Source organism: Rhineura floridana, chromosome 4 (assembly GCF_030035675.1).
Source record: "Rhineura floridana isolate rRhiFlo1 chromosome 4, rRhiFlo1.hap2, whole genome shotgun sequence".
Classification (NCBI taxonomy): Eukaryota; Metazoa; Chordata; class Lepidosauria; order Squamata; family Rhineuridae; genus Rhineura; species Rhineura floridana.
The window spans coordinates 49293584-49315287 of NC_084483.1; the positions used below are offsets into that span (position 1 = coordinate 49293584).

The 21704-nt window shown below is 41.1% G+C and overlaps 1 protein-coding gene across 1 annotated transcript in view; it reads left to right on the forward strand.

The window, feature by feature from the left end:
• Positions 1-21704, forward strand: part of LRRC1 (leucine rich repeat containing 1) — a 107701-nt gene that overhangs the window by 36459 nt on the left and 49538 nt on the right. The window contains exons 3-4 of the mRNA XM_061626247.1: positions 12779-12857; positions 15566-15655. Of these exons, the coding sequence (XP_061482231.1) occupies positions 12779-12857; positions 15566-15655 (169 nt within the window). The remainder of the gene's footprint in view (positions 1-12778; positions 12858-15565; positions 15656-21704) is intronic.

A 21704-nucleotide genomic window follows, 5' to 3' on the forward strand; every position in this document is an offset into this window, starting at 1 on the left:
GTTATGCCTTTATATAAACTATATCGGAAGGACAGGGAAGGACGTATTGGTGGCGGAGTCGCTCTATACGTGAAAGAAGGCATTGAATCCAGCAAGCTCGAAACCCCAAAAGAGGCAGACTCCTCCACAGAATCGTTGTGGGTGGTGATACCATGCCCCAGGAGGGACTTAATACTGGGAACGATCTATCGTCCCCCTGATCAAAATGCTCAGGGAGACCTTGAGATGAGATATGAAATTGAGGAAGCATCCAAACTAGGAAATGTGGTAGTAATGGGTGACTTCAACTACCCGGACATAGACTGGCTGCATATGTGTTCCAGTCATGACAAAGAAGCAAAGTTTCTAGATATTCTAAATGACTATTCCCTAGACCAGTTGGTCATGGAACCGACCAGAGGGACGGCAACCCTGGACTTAATCCTCAGTGGGGACTGGGACCTGGTGCGAGATGTAAGTGTTGTTGAACCGATTGGGAGCAGTGACCACAGTGCTATTAAATTAAACATACATGTAACTGGCCAATTGCCAAGAAAATCCAACACGGTCACATTTGACTTCAAAAGAGGAAACTTCACAAAAATGTGGGGATTGGTAAAAAGAAAGCTGAAAAACAAAGTCCAGAGGGTCACATCACTCGAAAATGCTTGGAAGTTGTTTAAAAACACTATATTAGAAGCTCAACTGGAGTGCATACCGCAGATCAGAAAAGGTACCGCCAGGGCCAAGAAGATGCTAGCATGGTTAACGAGGAAAGTCAAGGAAGCTCTTAGAGGCAAAAAGTCTTCCTTCAAAAAATGGAAGTCTTGTCCAAATGAAGAAAATAAAAAAGAACACAAACTCTGGCAAAAGAAATGCAAGAAGGGATGCTAAAAAAGAATTTGAGGAGCACATTGCTAAGAACATAAAAACCAACAACAAAAAATTCTATAAATACATTCAAAGCAGGAGACCATCTAGGGAGACAATTGGACCCTTGGATGATAAGGGAGTCAAAGGTGTCCTAAAGAACGATAAGGAGATTGCAGAGAAGCTAAATGAATTCTTTGCATCTGTCTTCACAGTGGAAGATATAGGGCAGATCCCTGAACCTGAACTAACATTTGCAGGAAGGGATTCTGAGGAACTGAGACAAATAGTGGTAACGAGAGAGGAAGTTCTAAGCTTAATAGACAATATAAAAACTGACAAATCACCGGGCCCGGATGGCATCCACCCGAGAGTTCTGAAAGAACTCAAATGTGAAATTGCTGATCTGCTAACTAAAATATGTAATTTGTCCCTTGGGTCCTCCTCTGTGCCTGAGGACTGGAAAGTGGCAAATGTAACGCCAATCTTCAAAAAGGGACCCAGAGGGGATCCCGGAAATTACAGGCCAGTTAGCTTAACTTCTGTCCCTGGAAAACTGGTAGAAAGTATTATTAAAGCTAGATTAACTAAGCACATAGAAGAACAAGCCTTGCTGAAGCAGAGCCAGCATGGCTTCTGCAAGGGAAAGTCCTGTCTCAGTAACCTATTAGAATTCTTTGAGAGTGTCAACAAGCATATAGATAGAGGTGATCCAGTGGACATAGTGTACTTAGACTTTCAAAAAGCGTTTGACAAGGTACCTCACCAAAGACTTCTGAGGAAGCTTAGCAGTCATGGAATAAGAGGAGAGGTCCTCTTGTGGATAAGGAATTGGTTAAGAAGCAGAAAGCAGAGAGTAGGAATAAACGGACAGTTCTCCCAATGGAGGGCTGTAGAAAGTGGAGTCCCTCAAGGATCGGTATTGGGACCTGTACTTTTCAACTTGTTCATTAATGACCTAGAATTAGGAGTGAGCAGTGAAGTGGCCAAGTTTGCTGACGACACTAAATTGTTCAGGGTTGTTAAAACAAAAAGGGATTGCGAAGAGCTCCAAAAAGACCTCTCCAAACTGAGTGAATGGGCAGAAAAATGGCAAATGCAATTCAATATAAACAAGTGTAAAATTATGCATATTGGAGCAAAAAATCTGAATTTCACATATACGCTCATGGGGTCTGAACTGGCGGTGACCGACCAGGAGAGAGACCTCGGGGTTGTAGTGGACAGCACGATGAAAATGTCGACCCAGTGTGCGGCAGCTGTGAAAAAGGCAAATTCCATGCTAGCGATAATTAGGAAAAGTATTGAAAATAAAACAGCCGATATCATAATGCCATTGTATAAATCTATGGTGCGGCCGCATTTGGAATACTGTGTACAGTTCTGGTCGCCTCATCTCAAAAAGGATATTATAGAGTTGGAAAAGGTTCAGAAGAGGGCAACCAGAATGATCAAGGGGATGGAGCGACTCCCTTACGAGGAAAGGTTGCAGCATTTGGGGCTTTTTAGTTTAGAGAAAAGGTGGGTCAGAGGAGACATGATAGAAGTGTATAAAATTATGCATGGCATTGAGAAAGTGGATAGAGAAAAGTTCTTCTCCCTCTCTCATAATACTAGAACTCGTGGACATTCAAAGAAGCTGAATGTTGGAAGATTCAGGACAGACGAAAGGAAGTACTTCTTTACTCAGCGCATAGTTAAACTATGGAATTTGCTCCCACAAGATGCAGTAATGGCCACCAGCTTGGACGGCTTTAAAAGAAGATTAGACAAATTCATGGAGGACAGGGCTATCAATGGCTACTAGCCATGATGGCTGTGCTCTGCCACCCTAGTCAGAGGCAGCATGCTTCTGAAAACCAGTTACCGGAAGCCCCAGGAGGGGAGAGTGTTCTTGCACTCGGGTCCTGCTTGCGGGCTTCCCCCAGGCACCTGGTTGGCCACTGTGAGAACAGGATGCTGGACTAGATGGGCCACTGGCCTGATCCAGCAGGCTCTTCTTATGTTCTTATGAGTTGTAGTCTGACAGCATATGGGGACCTTTAAGAGACATACCTGAAGGGGAAACTTCCTTTCCCTTTGTTGGAACTGGCTAGAACCTATTGGAATCTTTTCCTTAGTCATGGCCTGTGTCTGTGTAGCAAGGCTCAGTCCTAGTTACTATGCTATGTTGAGATGCTGTTCTGTTTACTATGAATATATACAACCATTGAAGTTCTCCTGACTCCTGCTCAGAGCTTGGAAGCAGTTCGTTAGGAAAAATGAATTACTTATAATTTATTTCTTTTTTGAGGAACAAGTGGGTAATTTCTTCACATTTTGACTGTAATTGAATGAGGAGTAATATCATTACTTTTGAGCTGTAATTGTAATGTTTCCAGCTTTACTTTTGGGTGTTACTTGGGGGGGTAGCCAGGGGGAACATTCTGCTACTCTGATTTGTGGATAAAAATCATGTGCTTCTGTGCAGCGTTGCTCTTCCCTCATGCTCTATGGGTGTTTAGGAGGTGACAAGGGAGGAGGTGGAGAGTGAGACGGGGGTAGAGTGGAGAAAAAATGGTTTTAAAAATGGACGGTGGTGGAGAAGAATGGAGTGGAGGGAGAAAGGAGCTGGAGGGCAAGGAGGCAGCAGCAGAACGTACGTGAAGAACTGCAGGTGAGGTGTGTGTGTGTGTTTGGTGCACAAAGCTCTGATTGGTGGCCTCTGCCTCCCTGCCCAGCTCCCCTTTCTTACCAGCTGAGAGACAAGAGCCAAATATATACAAGTCTAGTCAGAAGTATGTCTCTTTATGTTTAATGGAGCTTACTCCCAGGTAAATCAAATTGGGTATAGGATTGCACTATTTATTTATTTATTATTTGATTTATATCCCGCACTTCCTCCCAGCAGGAGCCCAGGGTGGCAAACAAAAGCACTAAAAACCCTTTAAAATATATTGAAACAAAACATCTTAAAAAAAATTTTTTTTAAAGGCTTTCAAGACATCTTTAAGAAAAGGTTAAAAACATGTTGTTTAAATAAAGGTTTAAAAACTTATTAAAAAGCAATTCCAACACTGATGCAGACTGGGATAAGGTCTCAACTTAAAAGGCTTGTTGAAAGAGGAAGGTTTTCAGTAGGCGCCAAAAAGATAGCAGAGGTGGCACCTTTCCAAATTTTTAAGGGGAGGGAAATCCACAGGGTAGGTGCCACCACTATAAAGGTCTGTTTCCTATATTGTACAGAATGGAACTTTAGGCAAGATAAGGACTGGTTGAAGCCTTGAAGTTGTACTAATTTGCGGGGGGGGAGGGGAGGACAGAATAAATATGAAACTTTACAATACAAAGATGTGTCAATCTGGGCAAGGCAAGTAAAATTTGATGCCTATAATACAAGGACGAACCTGCAATCCAAAACATGACTACTCAGAAGTAAGTTCCATTGGATTTAATGGACTTCCAGGCAAGTGTGTATTGAAGTACATACTTACCTGGGAGGAAGTCCCATTGAACCCAATAAAGCTTACTTCTGAGTAGACATGTATCGGATTGCAGCCTTAGTTTCCTTTTGCAGCCATTTTAATTCTGCCTTCTGTATGTTCACAACAGCCAGGTAAGGTAGGTTAGGCTGAGTGTTAGGGACTGACCCAAGGCAGTAAATAAGCAAAACCGATGTTGAGTAAACATTTAAAATGTGAAAATGCTCATGCTCAGAGTATTTTTGTTGCTATTTGTCAAGGCTTTGTTGTGTATGTTTTTATGTCTACTGTCTCACAACTTCTTTTTGTCTGAGAATGTTGTGTTTCATACTGTTACCGATGTTTTTTTAAAAAAATTGTCCAAATTCTGTGGTGGTTTTTCTTTTACTTGAGTTCTTTGCATGGTGTAGGGTTGGCATTGCAGGAGATCAGGCTCTTGTGCATTTAATAGCTGTGGGGCAGGTAAAAATTAAATAGAGTAAGCCTTTTCTACTATGGAAATACAATTATGGGGAAAGCTTCAACTGTTAACATTCTGTCTGTCAGACATCTTATTATTTGTGTGTGCCCCCCTCCCCAGATTTACTTTTGATTTGTGAATGCCATGACCATTGCCATTCCCTTCCCTGCTTACCTTTGCAACAACCCTGTGAGGTAGCTTAGGCTGAGACCATATATGTACATAAGCAGTAGTTAGTAATTGTAGTTGGTACAGCATTAATAAAGTATAGCCCCTAAAATGCTGAAATGTATTCTGGTGGAGTCCAGTCCTAAATATGTCTACTCCAAATTAAGCCTCATTGAGTTAAATGGATAAGTATACAGAATTGCAGATTAATTTTTACCTCTGAATGGAATGCGCTGTCAGACGTAGAATTTAAGAGACATACTTTTCAGGACGTGTTTGAAACAGGTGGGTAGGTGGGAAGGGAGTTGTGTTAATCTAATTGGGTCTTCAACATAGTACCCTCCAGATGTTGTTGGGCTACAGCTCCCATCAGTCTCAGACAACATAACCAATTATCAGGGATGATGGAAATTGGTGACTTAAGACTATTACTATCCAAGTATACTCCAGATATTGTGAAGTTAGCCAAAACTCATCAAGCTCAAGGATCACAATAGTATTTTATAATAAATCTCATTTTATTTACTTTTCTATAACTATATATGTATATTAATAAATCATACCATCTACCTGTGTGAGTTTCTGCAAGACCTGCTCCCTGCATTTCTGGCTGATTTCCACCTGGCCTGGAAGGGCGGGGCCCTGTCTCTCTCCAGCTACAAAAGCAGCAACTGCTGAAGGGGTCAGAGACCATCTACCTGTGTGAGTTTCTGCAAGACCTGCTCCCTGCATTTCTGGCTGATTTCCACCTGGCCTGGAGGGGTGGGGCCCTGTCTCTCTCCAGCTACAAAAGCAGCAACTGCTGAAGGGGTCAGAGACCATCTACCTGTGTGAGTTTCTGCAAGACCTGCTCCCTGCATTTCTGGCTGATTTCCACCTGGCCTGGAAGGGCGGGGCCCTGTCTCTCTCCAGCTACAAAAGCAGCAACTGCTGAAGGGGCCAGAGACCATCTACCTGTGTGAGTTTCTGCAAGACCTGCTCCCTGCATTTCTGGCTGATTTCCACCTGGCCTGGAAGGGTGGGGCCCTGTCTCTCTCCAGCTACAAAAGCAGCAACTGCTGAAGGGGCCAGAGACCGTGTGTGTGTATGTGTGCGTGAACCTGCTGCTCGGGATGTCTATAGACTACTGGGGTTTTGTTTAGTATTATATGTTATATTTTACTCTATGTTGTATTTTAGTCTATGTACGCCGCCTAGAGTGGCCGTTAATTCGGCCAGATAGGCGGCCTAGAAATAAAATTTTATTATTATTATTATTATTATACTAAGAATTCAATGTGTAATCTAAGTGCAATAAAAAGGCATGATAAAAACGATCAGTAATAATCATTGAAAATACCTTTTATGCATTACTCATATTTTAAGGGATGAATAGGAAGCATTGGCATATGCTTAATCTGAGGGGGGCGTTGGGCACAAAAAGATTTTGCAAAGGGGCGTTGGGTCGAAAAAGGTTGGGTGATGCTGCCCTAAAGGGAAGCCCACAAGCAGGACCTGAGTGCACGAGTAGCACTCTCTTCACTTGTATTCCCAGTAACTGATAGTGAGAAGCATACTGTCTCTGATAGTGGAAGTAAAACATAGTCAACATTGCTAATCCTCTTTTAAAGCCATCCAAGTTGGTGGCCATCACTGCTTCTTGTGGCAACTAATTCCAAAGTTTCATTATATGCTGTGCAAGACTACATTTTTAATTGCAGGAGGAGGGATGTTTTTTTTTTGGAGGATTACTTTTGATGTGTACATTTTCTGTTTACCCATGTTATGTCTCTTAAGTTCTACCTCTAACAGTTCAATCCTGCATACATGTCTACCCAATGAGTTCAATGGGACTTACTCCCAGGTAAATATGTACAGGATTAAGTTACCTCTAAGTTTATTTATTAATTATTTGATTTATATCCCACCCTTCCTCCCAGCAGGAGTTATACTGTTGAAAAAAAAAATACAAAGGTAAAGTACTAAAGTTTGCAAATTTTTTTGATGCTGGGGATTGCCATATTGATAAAAATATGTTTTAGTTGAAAGGGGTACTGTGATGCTTTTGCAGCACAACAAAAGCATGTCTTCAAGCAACCGCAATAGAACGCCTGTGCAGTAGTAGTGGCAACATAATTACTGTAAAAAGAAATTCCTTGTCTGATGTGCTCTTTGAGCAAAGGTGAGACAACAGAAATGTATTTCTGCTATTCCAGCAAGCCTTTGAGGTCATTGGGTAAATCACCATGATTCTGTCATTTATCGTATGTTGTTATTATAATTGCTTTTATATGTATTGATGACTGTCCAGTGTTTTACCTATTGTTATTAATGTGATTACATCTGTTATTGTATTTTATCTCTTTTAATGTACGTCGCCTAGAGTGGCTAATTGCCAGATAGGCGACAAACAAATTAAATATTATTATTATTATATTGTAAAAGCAGCATTTCTAGTGTAAAATTTGATTTCGAGTGAAAAAGTATATGTATGTTGGGGTATCACCATTGCTGGTGTGGGGTGGATGTGAGATTATGCCATTCTGTTAATCTTATGGATAAAATAAATTACTCTGCTACCCTCTCGCTCTCTGTGTTTATTTTTAATATTGTTTTAGGCTACTTAGATGTGCAGCAGCCAAGGCCAGCACCTTGTAGGCACTCCAATTTTTAAAAAAGTAACTTAAGTGTAATTGTAGTGATTGCTTTTGAGTAATGGCAAAGTAATCAGTTACTTTCAGAGCAATGGTAATTTATTACTTTTGGGGCCCATGTAACAGTAATTGTAATTTATTACTTGTTAAAAGTAATCTTCCAAGCTCTGCTCCTGCTGCTTCTTGATATAGGGGAGACCTGATGCAAGGTTTCTTCACACAGTGAGTACCCTTTCCCAAATCCACAGGATAATACACCCCTAGCCCTGCAGGGGTGTGTGTGTGTGTAAGGGGGAAAGACTGGTGAATTGGCAGTGGATCAGTAGGTTGTGTGAATGGAAGGCTTGGGTGTGTGTGAGAGAAGGGAAATAAGTGGATGATAGAATGGGAGAAATTGTGCATGCATAAAAGGAGAGAGTGAGTAGGGTGGTTCCAGATCCTCATACTTTTGACTCTCACTAACCCAAGGTACGATCCATCTACACTTCTAAGATGGCAGAGCTTACAGCTGTTTGGAGGAGATATAAACAATTGCCTGTATAAAACTTCCCCATCCAACACAGGAGGGGCATTCTGGCAAGGTGATTGCTACTCAATAACACCCCTGTTAACCATGCTGGGTTACTTTTTCATAAGCCCATCCATCTTTCTCCTCAGAATTGCATAGTTTAATGATGATGGCTTGGCAGTTTGCAGATTCTATTTTTTTAAAAAAAAAAAAAACTTGCTCTGATTTGTCGTAAATGTAAAAACAGCAAGCCTGTATGATCTATCGTTACATAATTTTGCTATACAACTAAGCTGAAATTTTAAGTGCAGTTTCAAACTTCTGCCGGGCAAAATGGCTGCGCAAAGGAAAGAAGATTTCAGCTTCTGCTTATATAGGAACCTCACAGGAGGAAGGGAGGGGGAGAAGAGTATAAAGCACAATGCATCTCTGTTCACAGAGCACACAGACATATTAACTTCCCTCCCTCCCCCTCTCAGTGCCTAGGATTTCACTTGTAGTAAATGAAGCAAAGCTGTATCAAACTCAGTAGCGTTTTAGTGAGGCAATGCAAAGAATTAGCATTAAATTGCCTTCCTAATTCATTGTGTGTGCTGCACTATGGCTAGATTCATCAGCTGTGGGTACAATTCATATTTAAGCCGTGGAAATAAATAATAGCAAAACAATCCTGCCTGAAAGTGTAAAACACATAGTTTTAGTTACAATACTGCTTGCTTGGCTTTCTCCACTTCAGCTGGCCAAAGGTTCACTAACGGTGTGCCTGATTGCACTGTCCTAAGTCATAGAGCTGATAATAGCTGTATTGTTTAGCAGAGTTTGTGTATGGTCTGTTTGCCAGAGCATCACATGTGTACAGGGCATTCATTGTGCACATTGTTGGAAGGATCCTGGATATTGAAGGGGACTAAATTGGTTAACCATGAGTGTTAGAAATTGGTTAGCTATTGTACAAGCACAAATGCTCATGAAAGTCAACAGCTGAGTTTTGTAAACAAATACACACCTGTCCGTTTAAATACGGTTAAAAGGGGATTTTAGCCATTGTTTTAGTTAGTTGTCCTACAAATCTAATAAATATAGGACATTTAAAATGGCTGTACTAGGTTTTTACAGATCCTTTTCCTGATGTAAAGGGCTGGGCATTTAGGTATGTACTTAAAAGCCTTTCACTAAGTTGAGACAATTGTAAGCGGTGTTCTGTTTTTAACCATTGAACGTGGGCGTTTTAGACTAGAAATATGCCCTACTTCAGTCCTGGGGCCTGAACACAGCCCTTGAGGCTCTCCCCAGGCCACACAACCTCACTCTCATTGAGTGCTTTTTGGCTGGTTGGAATGTTTCTTCCTTGCCTAAATGGAAGTGGGGTGGTGGTGTATAGACATCTTTGACTTTTGCATGACTGGAATGTAGCCTACTTTACAAAGGGAAGAGTTGCTTTTGTTGATCTTCTTGTGCCCACTCACAATTTGCATGTTTCTCCCCCCCCCCCCAAAAGGCTGCTCATAAGGGAATGTGGCTCTTAGGCTGAAAAAGGTTCTATACTCTTGCACTATACACTTTTGCATACAATATCTCTTAGGCACAGTGCCACTCCTGCATCAGTACCCCCCCCAATCAATATGTAGCCTACAGGAGAGTTGTGAGGATTACCAACATAATGTATGTGAAATGCTTTAAATACTATCGTTTGATACACAGGGTATAGTTGGTTCTTAGTACCTGTTGTAGGAGAGGATGCTACTCCCTAGTGCTGGCTGTTATTAATTTGAAGCAAGAAACAGACAATGTTCTTCTGCAGACTGATGCATGGGATTCTATTTTATCCATGTATCTGAGCTGCAAATGATGTCACAAAACCTGGAAGATTTAAAAATACCTGCCTTCTTTAATGTCAAAGAACCTGCTTTCCTTTATTAGATCTAGGGGCAGATGAGAAGATTTCTTTAACTACTGTTGCTTTTCTCTTTTATTGTCCAACCCTTATCCACACCATTTTCTAGTGTAGAAACTCTCCAGGGCAGAGGGATACTAGTTAATGTTGCATCTTCTATTGCGGGCTTAAAACATAGTTCATAAACCTATGGGTCACAACCTTGAGGTGGTCATGCTAGGTGGGTCGCACAGTCTTACTTTCTCCTCTTCAGGAGGAGGAGTTGTCCCACTGCTTCTTCCTTCCACTAGGGAAGCTTCTGGGCTCATTCCAGCAGTGGAGGCTGGAGGCGAGAGAGGCAGTGGGGAGGGGCGGGCAGGCCATGGATGAAAACTCAGAGCAGACCAGGGCAGCTCCACAGCAACTGTATTGCTTTGCCATGCTGTTGCTGGCTGCCTCACCAGTTGTTGCAGGCTGAGGTGCAGAGGATGAGGAGGAAAGTGGCAGGCGCCAGGATGGTTCCTGAGGAGGTGTCCTGGCCCACCCTGAGTTTTCTCTCAGGTGATTTGCCTGGGCCAGCCGCTTCCATCTCTTTTCCTGATTCCCTCCTTCTCAGGCGGTGGGGGGGAGGGTTAGCCAGGTGGGGGGCCTTGGCATTGCCTCCAGGCCACAAGGGAAGTACCCTACTGTGGCACCCATGCTGGCCACCCCCAGCAGGGAAGCTTCCCTGACTTTTCTCAACAGTGGAGGGTGGTGGTGGGAGGAACGCTTATGGCAGGCCAGTGAGGCTCTTCAGCAACTATCCTGCACTGTTTTTCCACTGCTGCCTGCCTCGCTGATGACATTGTTGCAGGTTCAGCAGTGGAAGATGAGGAGGGAGCAGCAGCTGGCAGGATGGTTGCTGAGGAGCTTCCCCAGACTGTCCTGAGTTTTCTCTGTTACTTGCCTGGGTTGCCTGCCACCATCTCCCTCCCCGCTTCCCTTTTGCTCGTGGGGTAGGGGAGGTTTTGCTAGGTATAAAGGGAGTTAATGGGGAGTTAGCCAGGTCTAAAGTGAGTTGAAGAAATGGAGGAAGCTGTAGCCAGATCTAAAGGTGGTGGGGTGGAAGAAACAGAGGAATCCTCAACCAGATCAGGGGAAACGAAAGTTTAGCCAGGTCTAAAGGGGGTTGGGGGTAAAGGGGGAGAGGTTTAGCCAGGTATAAACCCCCTTAACTCATTTTTTGCTTCCAACCTGTGGGCCAGCTTTCACAGGTGGTGGGCATCCCTCCTGTCAGTCATGTGACATCATGTGGCATCAAACTGAAAGTGAAAATGTGAAAGTGGGTCCCACGTTGCTAGTTGGGAGTCAGAGGTGGGTCTTGAGTCTGAACCAGTTGAAGACCACTGGCTTAAAAGATTTAAAGCAGGCAGTTAGTTAAGTGACTCATATGCGCAAACTTCATACAGTTAGGAGCATTTTTATTTCCCCGTGTAGGGAGATAACCAGCATACTAGCTCTGTGCATTATTTGGTGTAGGTGTGCTCATTTCTCTCCCCCCCCACCTCTTCCTTACTCTGTTTACCATAAACAACAAAGTGTCAGGGGAGCATGGATAAACTAGGGTTGTAGAAGTCTATGTTGACAGGTTACTTAGGCACCTGGAACATTTTAAAATAATATATCTCACTGGACCTCTGTCTGTGTAATTAATAATTGCAATAATTGTAATAATTACATATACAGGGGTGCCATTTAGGGAAGGCAGTGTCTCCTCTCCACCTTCCTAGTTGTCAGTCCATGTGATCATTCCTCAGGAGTCTCTCTTAACCAACTTATTACTGGTTCTACTAATTAATGCAAAGTAATAATAACCTGTGTGTGGACAAAAGGTAGTTCAGGGCCTATTGGTATATCTTGGGACAATTTAGAGTAGTTTGGCAAAGATTTCTGACTCCTAATTGTTTAACGATGGCAATGGCAAAGTGACCCATACACACACAAAGCTGAAATGAAGAAAGTTGGGTGTCAGTAGTAAACATGATAGATTTTTGTGAGGAAGGACTGTGAACTCAGTTCAGTTCTGGTAGTCAAAAAAACAAATCATAGGCTCAGAATCCTTACTTCTAAGTGTATGCCTCTTATGGCTCCAGTTGGTGGATCTCAGTGTTCTAGTAAAAAAAAAAAAAAAAAAAGTAGGTAGATCCCATAAGCCTGAAGTTTGCCCACTCCTGTTAAAGACAGTGAGTGAGACCTATGTACTAGGTATGCATGCCAAAAGTACAGTTGCTACTTTTGGTGCAGTGGGTAGAGTTCAATATACTTTTATTTTATAACGTATTTTATTTTGCAATTAAATCATAATAGCGCTCTTGAATATATCAAAGAGCAGCTCTTTAAAGTTTACTGATAATCTCATTGCCTTTCCCCCTCCTCTTCCTCCCTGGAATCTTTTGTGGTGTTCCTGAGCGTATATTGACTTTTCTTTTGAGGTCTTTCAGAAATGGATTTGCTTCTTTGTAGTGGTGATTATGCTGAATTCCTCTTCCAAAGCTACTAAAATAGTCAGATAATAGTTTAATGCTGCAGATGGCCAAGGATGTGTTACACGAGGGGAGAGAACAGGGTGATGTAAATGCAGTGCCAGTAGAACTGGCTTGCTTGTTTGGCTTGCTTGTTTGGATTCCACTGCAATTCCTGTCTGTAAATAAATGCAAACCAACATTTAGCATTGCTTTTAGAAAGGTACACGCCAGACAGTATCTTACAAAGTAGTAAATACAGTCTGATTTTAAAATATATAGTGATTTCCAGTTGCTATTTAATACATTATTTTATCTCTTGCAGATATTCCTGAAATTCCTGAAAGCATCTCCTTCTGCAAATCATTACAGGTAGCAGACTTCAGTGGGAATCCACTCACTAGGTAATCGTACAATAATTGAATTATTGTGAAACTGAAAAAACTGTATTTTATTTATTTAAGATATTGTATACCACTTAATCATTAACATTTCTAAGCAGTGTATGCAAACACAAGCCATATATAAAATGAAACAAACAATGAAATCATTGTTTCAATTCTGATGATGAAATCTTAGAAGTATATTTGTAAAGAAGATCTTGATTTTGGCTTGTACATGAGTTTTCTATCCCACCCTTCCTCTGCAGGAGCTCAGAGGTGGCATTAAACAATAGCAAAATACAATCATAATCAAACCATAGTTGTAGCAACTAAAAATTATGGGCGGTATTCAGCTAAAATGCCCCACCAGTGCAAAGATTTCCACTTGCACAACAAGATTTCCTCCTTTCCTCCACCCACATTCACCCTGTGCCCTCCCTAAATCTGCTCCAGAACACATCCTTGTGCTGCTGGAATGTTCACTTAACACTTCGTTGGATTCCACCATGAGAAATGCTGTCTTTATCTACTCTAGGTAAAATAGGTTCTTTTTATAGTTAAATACAATGACCACTGCTTTACAGACAAAATTGACAAATGATGGAAAAGCAATTAACCTATTGGTAAAATAAAAACACAACATCTCTACACTACTTAATGGTGATGTAATGGCTTCCCAAATCATCCTGTAGAGAAGAAAAGAAAGAATATGAAATTAATAATTTTGTTAAGCAAATGCATATATAATGCTATTATATGAGAAAGACATTTATCTGAAACTAAGGAAATTAAATGTTTATGATAATGCTATACAATGAAGCTTTGTATTTTATTTTGGAAAACTTTTATTTGTTTCTTTGTTTTAAAAACTAATAAAAGGTAAATTAAAAAGAGTCATAGGGACTTCTGTGTCGATGGATCCACAGTAGATGAAAATAGAATTTAAAAAATGCTTGCAAGAACTCCTCCTACCATGGTTAATTTGGAGAAAAATTAGAGCTTTTCTGAATAACTCAGTAATGAGAGGTAGCACAACTCGAAGATTGTCCAGGTTCAAAAAGTTACTATTGTAATATGGGGAAAGTTCTAAGTGACTAGTGTCAAATACGTATAAAATCCTGTTAGAAGAAGTATATGGGGACATGTCAGACCTTAAAACCTGGTGGAGTGGGAGCTTGGGATAGACCTAGATAGAGAAGACTAGATTAACCAATGGAATAAGCCACCATTCCAGACTATTGCTTCTAGACACAGGGAGCTTTCTGTGAGAATATTGTACTGCTGATATTTGACACCAAGGAAATTGTCATATATGAACCCAGGGCTTTCTCCTCTGTATTGGAGAGGCTGTCAAAGTGAAGGGACATTTCTGCATATGTGGTGGGAATGCCCAAAAGGTAGCAGGTTTTGGACCATTGTTTTTGATGAGATAGGACAGGTAGATAAAATAACTTCATTAACACAGTTGGCACTTTTAAATTTGTTTGTACAAGAAGATCTGGATTTGCAAATTAAGGTTCTGATCAGCTATCAGTTAGCAGTGTGACTTACAACAACACGTTTTTGAAACATTTGATGGGTACAAATAAGGATTTTTGGTATAAGACTGTCTGGGATATTGCTTTATTTGAAAAAAATTAACTGATAATTTAAGAATGGCACAAGGATAAAGGAAAGGGAGTAAATTTACACCAACGTGGTTTGACTTTATTAAAAGTGTAAATACGCAAGGGTTTCATGTATGTTATCAAGAAAAATGGCAATATAAATCTTCATGTGCTGCTCAAAACAGATGAGACTGATATTTGGTATCTGTTCTGGAGTACAAAATCACAAGTGAGAGGTGGTAAGTTGATTGCATTCTGCTTCTGGTAGTCCAATATGTTGCCTCATAGCTTTCCCAGTGACTGAATATGCTGTTATGATTGGGGCACATAGTGAAGCCTTAGCAAAGTTGTAGTAGCTCTAGTTCAATATATTGATTCCATCAACAACTCTGTCCTGTTTAACACATGACATGCATTTAGACAAAAACAGAGGCTGTTATATTGCCTCCTAAGGGGCTAATTATTTCCATGTAGAAAGTGAGATGCTAATCCTCCTTTCACAACAAGCCTTGATTGTTCCATGAGATATCTAATCTGTCACAGATTTTGTATTGAAATGAGCCCCCATGAAGGATAGCCATCTTCCTTACATGTAGGACTATGAAAAGAAGGCACGGCAGTTGACTGATGTTTGGCTTTTTTCAGTCTGGTTGGATTGAATGTTGTGGCTCTGTTCCACTTGAATGAACTGTTGATTTGCTTTTTTAAAACAGAATATGTTGTGTGGCGTGTTACAGGCCAAGCTGCCTGGTTGTAAGAGAGAGGAGGTCTTTTTTTTGTCCTTGAGAAAACAGTTATATGGAGAAAACAATTAAAAGGCGGGAAGAAGGCCTCTCCAGTAAGAAACACCACATTTGAGCAGAGAACATCATTTAAAACATGCAGTTAACAAAACTGAGCCACTTAACCACATCTTGTGCTAAATCAGGAATTTACTTTCTTCAGTATTGCGTTTGGACAAATTGGTGTTTTGATGTTAAGGATTGAATTGAAAGAACAGCAGAGCAAAGTTCAGCCTGTAGCTGCTGAAATGTTAATCATGCAGGGCTTCTCCGTGGCAGGATGCTGTGGAGAACGTAATGTTTCTGCTGTCCCTGACTGATTTCAACTTTCTTTCTGTAGGTTGCCTGAAAGCTTTCCTGAATTGCAGAATCTAACATGTCTTTCTGTAAACGATATCTCTCTACAAGCATTACCTGAAAATATTGGAAAGTAAGTTTATTTTTTAAGCAAAACCATTTGATGTCTGAAACCATTTGATGGATTTTTACATGCAAGCCTAAATAATTGTGAATGGTGTAAAGAAAACATCCCTCCCCCACTCATCCAGTTGTTGTTGGAGGTATCTTTTAGGTCATCTAGAGCTGGGGTAGTATGGCTACCAAGGGAGTTGGCAAGTGTACAGTCTGCATTCAGCCATCAACTCATTAATGCCCTTAAACTCTATATTAACATAGAATCATTCTCTTGTAAGAAGTGTGTGTGTGTATATATATACACATACATACATGCACACACACATCCTTTCCCTGTGGTTGGTGGAAGGGAGTGGGAAGGGAGAGAAGGGTAATGCCATGTAAGGAAACTTATTTTATGAATTGTAGGTATCTCATGGAAATAGTGTCCCAGTTCAGACAAAATGCTAAACCGTGCTACCTGTCTTCGTTCATGTGTGAGAGGAGCAAGTTTAAGTCACAATTTTGAATGAACCATAGTTTTCTATTACATCCAGTTATGAGAAACTGTGGCTTGTAACTACAGTTGGTTCAAACAAGCTAATCAAAGTGTGGTTTCATATTGTGGTTCATCAACTGTGTCTAGAACAAACCAGTTTTCCATATTTGGATGAAGTAGAAAACTATGGTTAATTTGAAACTTTTAATGGAAGCTTTAAACTTCTTCCTTCTTGCACATAAAGGAGGAACAAGAGGAGGAATTGTGAGTCCAAGGGTTGTGCCTGCTTGTTGTAGCAACAAACCATGGCATGTTGTGATATCTGAAGCAGGCTAGAATAAAAACAGCAGTGCTGGGGGAAATTTAAGATGGGGGAGTTGATTTCTCTTTTTCCCAGAAGGTTCTTTTCTACTTATAGCTATGTGCTACAGTGACTACATCTGTTTGTCTAGCTCGTCCCCTCCCCCAAATAGACTGTTGTATATAAGTGTGTGTGTTGGAGGAGGGAAAGCTGCTGCAGCAAAAAAGTTACAATAAAAGCACCCTGCTGGGTGTGTAGAGATCAGAATTGAGATAATTGCCCAAAATGCTTCCATCCAAGCTTATTGCAAATTAAGTTCTGCAGAGAATTCTCCTTCCTCTGACTTTTGTATTATTAGTCTCTTGATGATGATCTTATAGTCAGCAGAATGATAGGAACAGTGTGAGCTAGATAATGTGTGCCTTGCAAGATCTATTCTTACCATTATTAAAATGTCTGTAGGTTTGGACATCAATTTGTATGTGTGAGAAACTAATGTACAGCCTGTTCCTTCATGATCCTTTCCCTTTATTCATCAGTGACTCTACAGAGAAATAGATGGGATGTAGTGAGGGAATGGCCACTGGCATAACCTTAGTAGCACAGACCAGTGACTGCAGATAGATATGCAGCTGCTGAATGAGCATTCTGTGTTCTCTCTCCCTATCCCAAAATTATTCTAGTCCCCCCAGCTCCTCTCCAGTCCTGTAGTCTATCGCCATCTTGCATATATTTCAAAACTGTTAAATTCCCAATAGTCTTAACTCTGTCAAACCCTGTCCAAAATGAGACCTAGTACCCAATACAACCTCCCCCAAATTGGTACCTTCCTCAGGCTGTGGGAATTGTAGTCCAACAACATCTGGAGGACACTAAGTTGGGGAAGACTGACGAGAAATGCTTGTGTGTGCTTCTGGTGAAACATCAGTCCTAGTGGGAACTGCATGTGTTCTTGAAAGTTTTAACCTCCAGTTCTCCACTCACTAACTCCTGTCAGCAGAGAGTTCATTACGTTGTTCCTGAACTTTTCAAATTGCATTTCTAGAAATAAGTCATCTTATTTATTTATTTATTTTGTATCCTGCCCTTCCTCCCTGCAGGAGCCCAGGGCGGCAAACAAAGCACAACATCATAAAAACAGACCTTAAAATACATAAAAACAAAACAGCATTAAAAACATTTTAAAAAAAACAACTTTAAAAAGGGTTAAAACATTATTAAAAACATATTAAACAATTCTGACACAGATGCAGACTGGGATAGGTTTCAGCTTAAAAGTCTCGTTGAAAGAAGAAAGTCTTCAAAAAGCACCGAAAAGATAGCAGAGTCTAATATTTAAAGGGAGGGAATTCCACAGGGTAGGTGCCACCACACTAAAGGTCCATTTCCTATATTGTGCAGAACGAACCTCCTGATAAGATGGTATCTGCAGGAGGCCCTCACCTGCAGAGCACAGTGATCGACTGGGCATATAAGGGGTAAGACGGTCTTTCAGGTATCCTGGTCCCGAGCTGTATAGGGCTTTGTACGCCCAAAGCTAGAACCTTGAACTTGGCCCGGTAGCAAATGGGCAGAATGATAGAAAATACCTGCATAGAAATGCCAACTTGATAGATATATTTTGGGTTTTCATATGCTAACATGTTCAACAGCAATCCTACAGGCATTACATGGGGACCCTGTTTTTTGTGCTCTGGGGATATGCAGCTGTGTGTCCCCCCTCCCTTCTGTGCCTCAGTAGAGCAGTTTTTCAGATGCATTCCAGAGTTGACCCTTTGGCATTTCTGTGACACATTACAGAGAAAGGCAGGGATGGGCACTGATGTTCAGTACCGTGACCATACTGGAGAGAAATAATGAACTGGAGAAGTAACAAGTTTTCTGTAGGTCAGCCTGTGGGAGGATCCTTAATGGGACTGGGATATGAGAGTGTGAGGGCCTGGACAGAGACGTCCATCAGACATATTAGCTTTATTAATGTCAAGGATGCACATCACCATCAGATAAAAGAAAATGGAAGCGTAAAGGGAAAACTGGTGAATCGGTAATGGCAGAGAGTCTTCTGTGTTCTGTATTTTTACTGAGACATTTCTACTAAAATATGTTTTGTAGAAAATCTTGTCGCTATTGTACTTTTGCTTGTGAAAAATAAATATTTTGACAATATTAATGCTTTATGAAGATCCCAGGCTGTGGTCTGAAGGCACTTGAGGCCAGCATCCTGCTGAAGCTAAGCAGAGTCAGGTCTGGTCAGTGCCTGGATAGGAGACCTCTTGGGAATCATATGTAAGCCACCTTGGGTTTCTATCATGAAAAGAAAGATGGGATATAAATGCAATAAATAAATAAATAATAATAAATAATATTTGTGTTTGCTATTATGAAAAAATGTAGAGAGTGTCATACTCTTTTAAATTGATTTTTTAATTTGCTATTGCTGTTATAAATTCCTTAAATTGTTAATATTTTAGGGGTGCCCTCAACAGCGAACATGGGTGGAGAATTTCTGCAAAGATTATAGCACTTTGGGAATAGGGGTGTTCTTACTATTTAATGTGGCTGAATGGTTTCCATCTTTTCTTTAAAACAGCAACAACAAGGACAAGCCACTGCACTTGGCAGATGGCTGATTGTCAGTTAAAAATCTCTTTAAGAGTGGTGTGAGGAATGTTGCTATGTGACAGTGTTGTTCAAAATGATATTGTACAGGAAAAAAAGGTGGCTCTCCCTTACCTTAGGCTAATTCTTGGCCACCATGTAGGAATAATTACACTGAGTGGAATTCTGACTAGAGAATACTGCTGAAGGATGGGGAGGCAAGTTCCACCAATTCTCCATGCAGGCCCCTATGCCCTCCCTGAAAATCTACTCCAGAGGTGGAAGTACCCCCTTGAACAGTACGGGGTTTGCCCTTTGGCCTGCAGGGAAAGGGAAAATCTGGAAAAAAACCACTCCTTTCTTTGTTCCTCTAGGGGCATCCTCCTGTTGTAAGGAGCTCTTCTGGTCATGGACTGGCAAGGCCGGCACAACCCATTTTATCTGTATTTGCAACAGATTTGTAACTTGAAACTAACACGTGCTTTAACTTTTTGCTGGGATAACTGAACCTTTTCTTTCTGTTGGCAGTCCATTACAATCTTAGAATTTCAACTTTTTTTATTGCAAATACTAAGCATGACTGTACTTCACAGTTTTGTATACCTTGTGTCCAGTAATTGGTTCCAACTCTATACAGTAAGCTCAAAGGGACATTGATATGTATATGCTATTGTTCATTAGGTATGAATTTCTGGTCCTTGCCTTTACTGCCCTGAGTTCCAATCTTCCCCGTTATCTGGCATCCCAGCTGGCTCAGTATGTTCCAGCCAGGGATACAAGATCTGTGGGCCAGAGATTACTGGTTGTTCTGCCAATGTGAACTGCCCTGTGAAGATTGTGAACCTTTCAGGATTTGGTTCTGTGTCTATGGAACGGTCTTCCTGTGGTGCTTCAGCAGGAGGAGGATTTTACCCACTTTTGGAAGGGTTTGAAAACCTTCCTTTTTGATTTGCTGGAGTAATCGAATAGGCTAATTGATTGTGGCTGAGAAGGCTTGGTGCGGGGACTTGGTTTGTAGGAGAATACATTATTTGGTTGTGGTGATGGTGTTAGGTGCCTTTTAGGACGATGGTTGATATTAGAAGTGGTTATGTTATTTTATGTATTGTTTTAATTGTATATGTTTGGCGTGCCGCCCTTTAGTGCAGGGGGTGTAATAAATAAATGCTGTTATATAATAATAACTATAACTATTCTATAACAACTGGTCAGAATAAAATTCATATAGATGTAAAATTTAGAAACATAGGAAACTGTTCTATACTAAGTCAGACCATTAATCCATCTACCTCAGTATGGTCCACCCTGACTGATAAGGGTCCTGTCCCAGATCTACCTGGATATGACCAAGAATGAACCTTTCAGTGAAAAGCCTGGGGTATACCACTGAGTCATTGCACTTCTCCCCAAATTAATATTTTTGGGACAAGTTATAGTTAGAATTATGTTTTATGCATAAAATGTGCTCAAAGGTTTAAGATAAAAGGTATCTAAAACCATTTTATGAAAATATACTTAGTTTTGACGACAATATAAGTTGAACTGTATGTAAACATGAACTATATATTTTGACCTGAAGCTTTGAGATATGTTCCTTCAGATGGCTTTTGACTGATTCTTTTTTTCAATTATTTCAAGGGAGATTTGATTTCTATTTATTCATTTTTATTTTTCTTTAAGGAGTTCAAGGTGTCATATGTGGTTCCCTACAACAACCCTGTGAAATAAATTAGGCTGAAAGACAGTGACTGGCCCAGAGTAATCTAGTGAGCTTCATGGTTGAATGGGGATTTGAACCTGGGTCTCCCAGGTCCTAGTCTGATACTCAAAAACAGGAAGAACTCCCATGAAAAGTGGTGGAGAGGAAGCTGTCTAGGGCTGAATTAAATTGAGGTAAAGACAGAGATGTTACATGTTCTCATGTCTGGGAGGTGGGGAGAAGGCCTGTTCTGGATGGGGTTGCACTCCCCTGGAAGAAGCAGGCTCGCAGCTTGGGGAATACTTCTGGATCCAACACTGTCACTGGAGGCTGAAGTGACCTCAGTGGCTTGGAGTGCCTTTTTCCAGCTCCAGCTGGTTCGCCAGCGTCAGCCGCTTTTTGGACAGAGATGACTTGGCTACAGTGCTCCACGCTCTGATAACTTCTAGATTGGATTACTTCAATGCACTCTACATGGGGCTGCCCTTGAAGATGACCTGAAAATTTCAACAGGTCCAAAATGCAGCAGCCAGATTACTGGCTGGAATTCCCTTTAGATCTCATATAACACATTTTGGAACAACTGCATTGGTTGCCAGTTTGTTTCCGGGCCCAATTCAAGGTGCTTATGCTAGGGTTTAAAGCCATAAATGACTTAGGTCCCACACACCTGAAAGACCACCTCCTTCCCTATGGACCCTCTTGGGTATTGAGATCAGCAGAGGAGGCCGTTTTGGTAGTTCAACCACTGTCAGAAGCTTGGGGAGTGGTAGCCTGGGAGAGGGCATTCTCTGTGGTAACCTCTAAGTTGTGGAACTCCCTCCCCATCAAAGTGTGTCTGGCAACTTAGCTTACAGTTTTTGGTGAATGCTGAAGACACACCTCTTCACCTTTTTCAACACCTGAGACCTACTTTTAGGACCCTTCCTATTTTGGGATTTTAGGGTTTTTTAAAAAATGTATTTTAAAGTTGTAATCTGCCTTGGGAC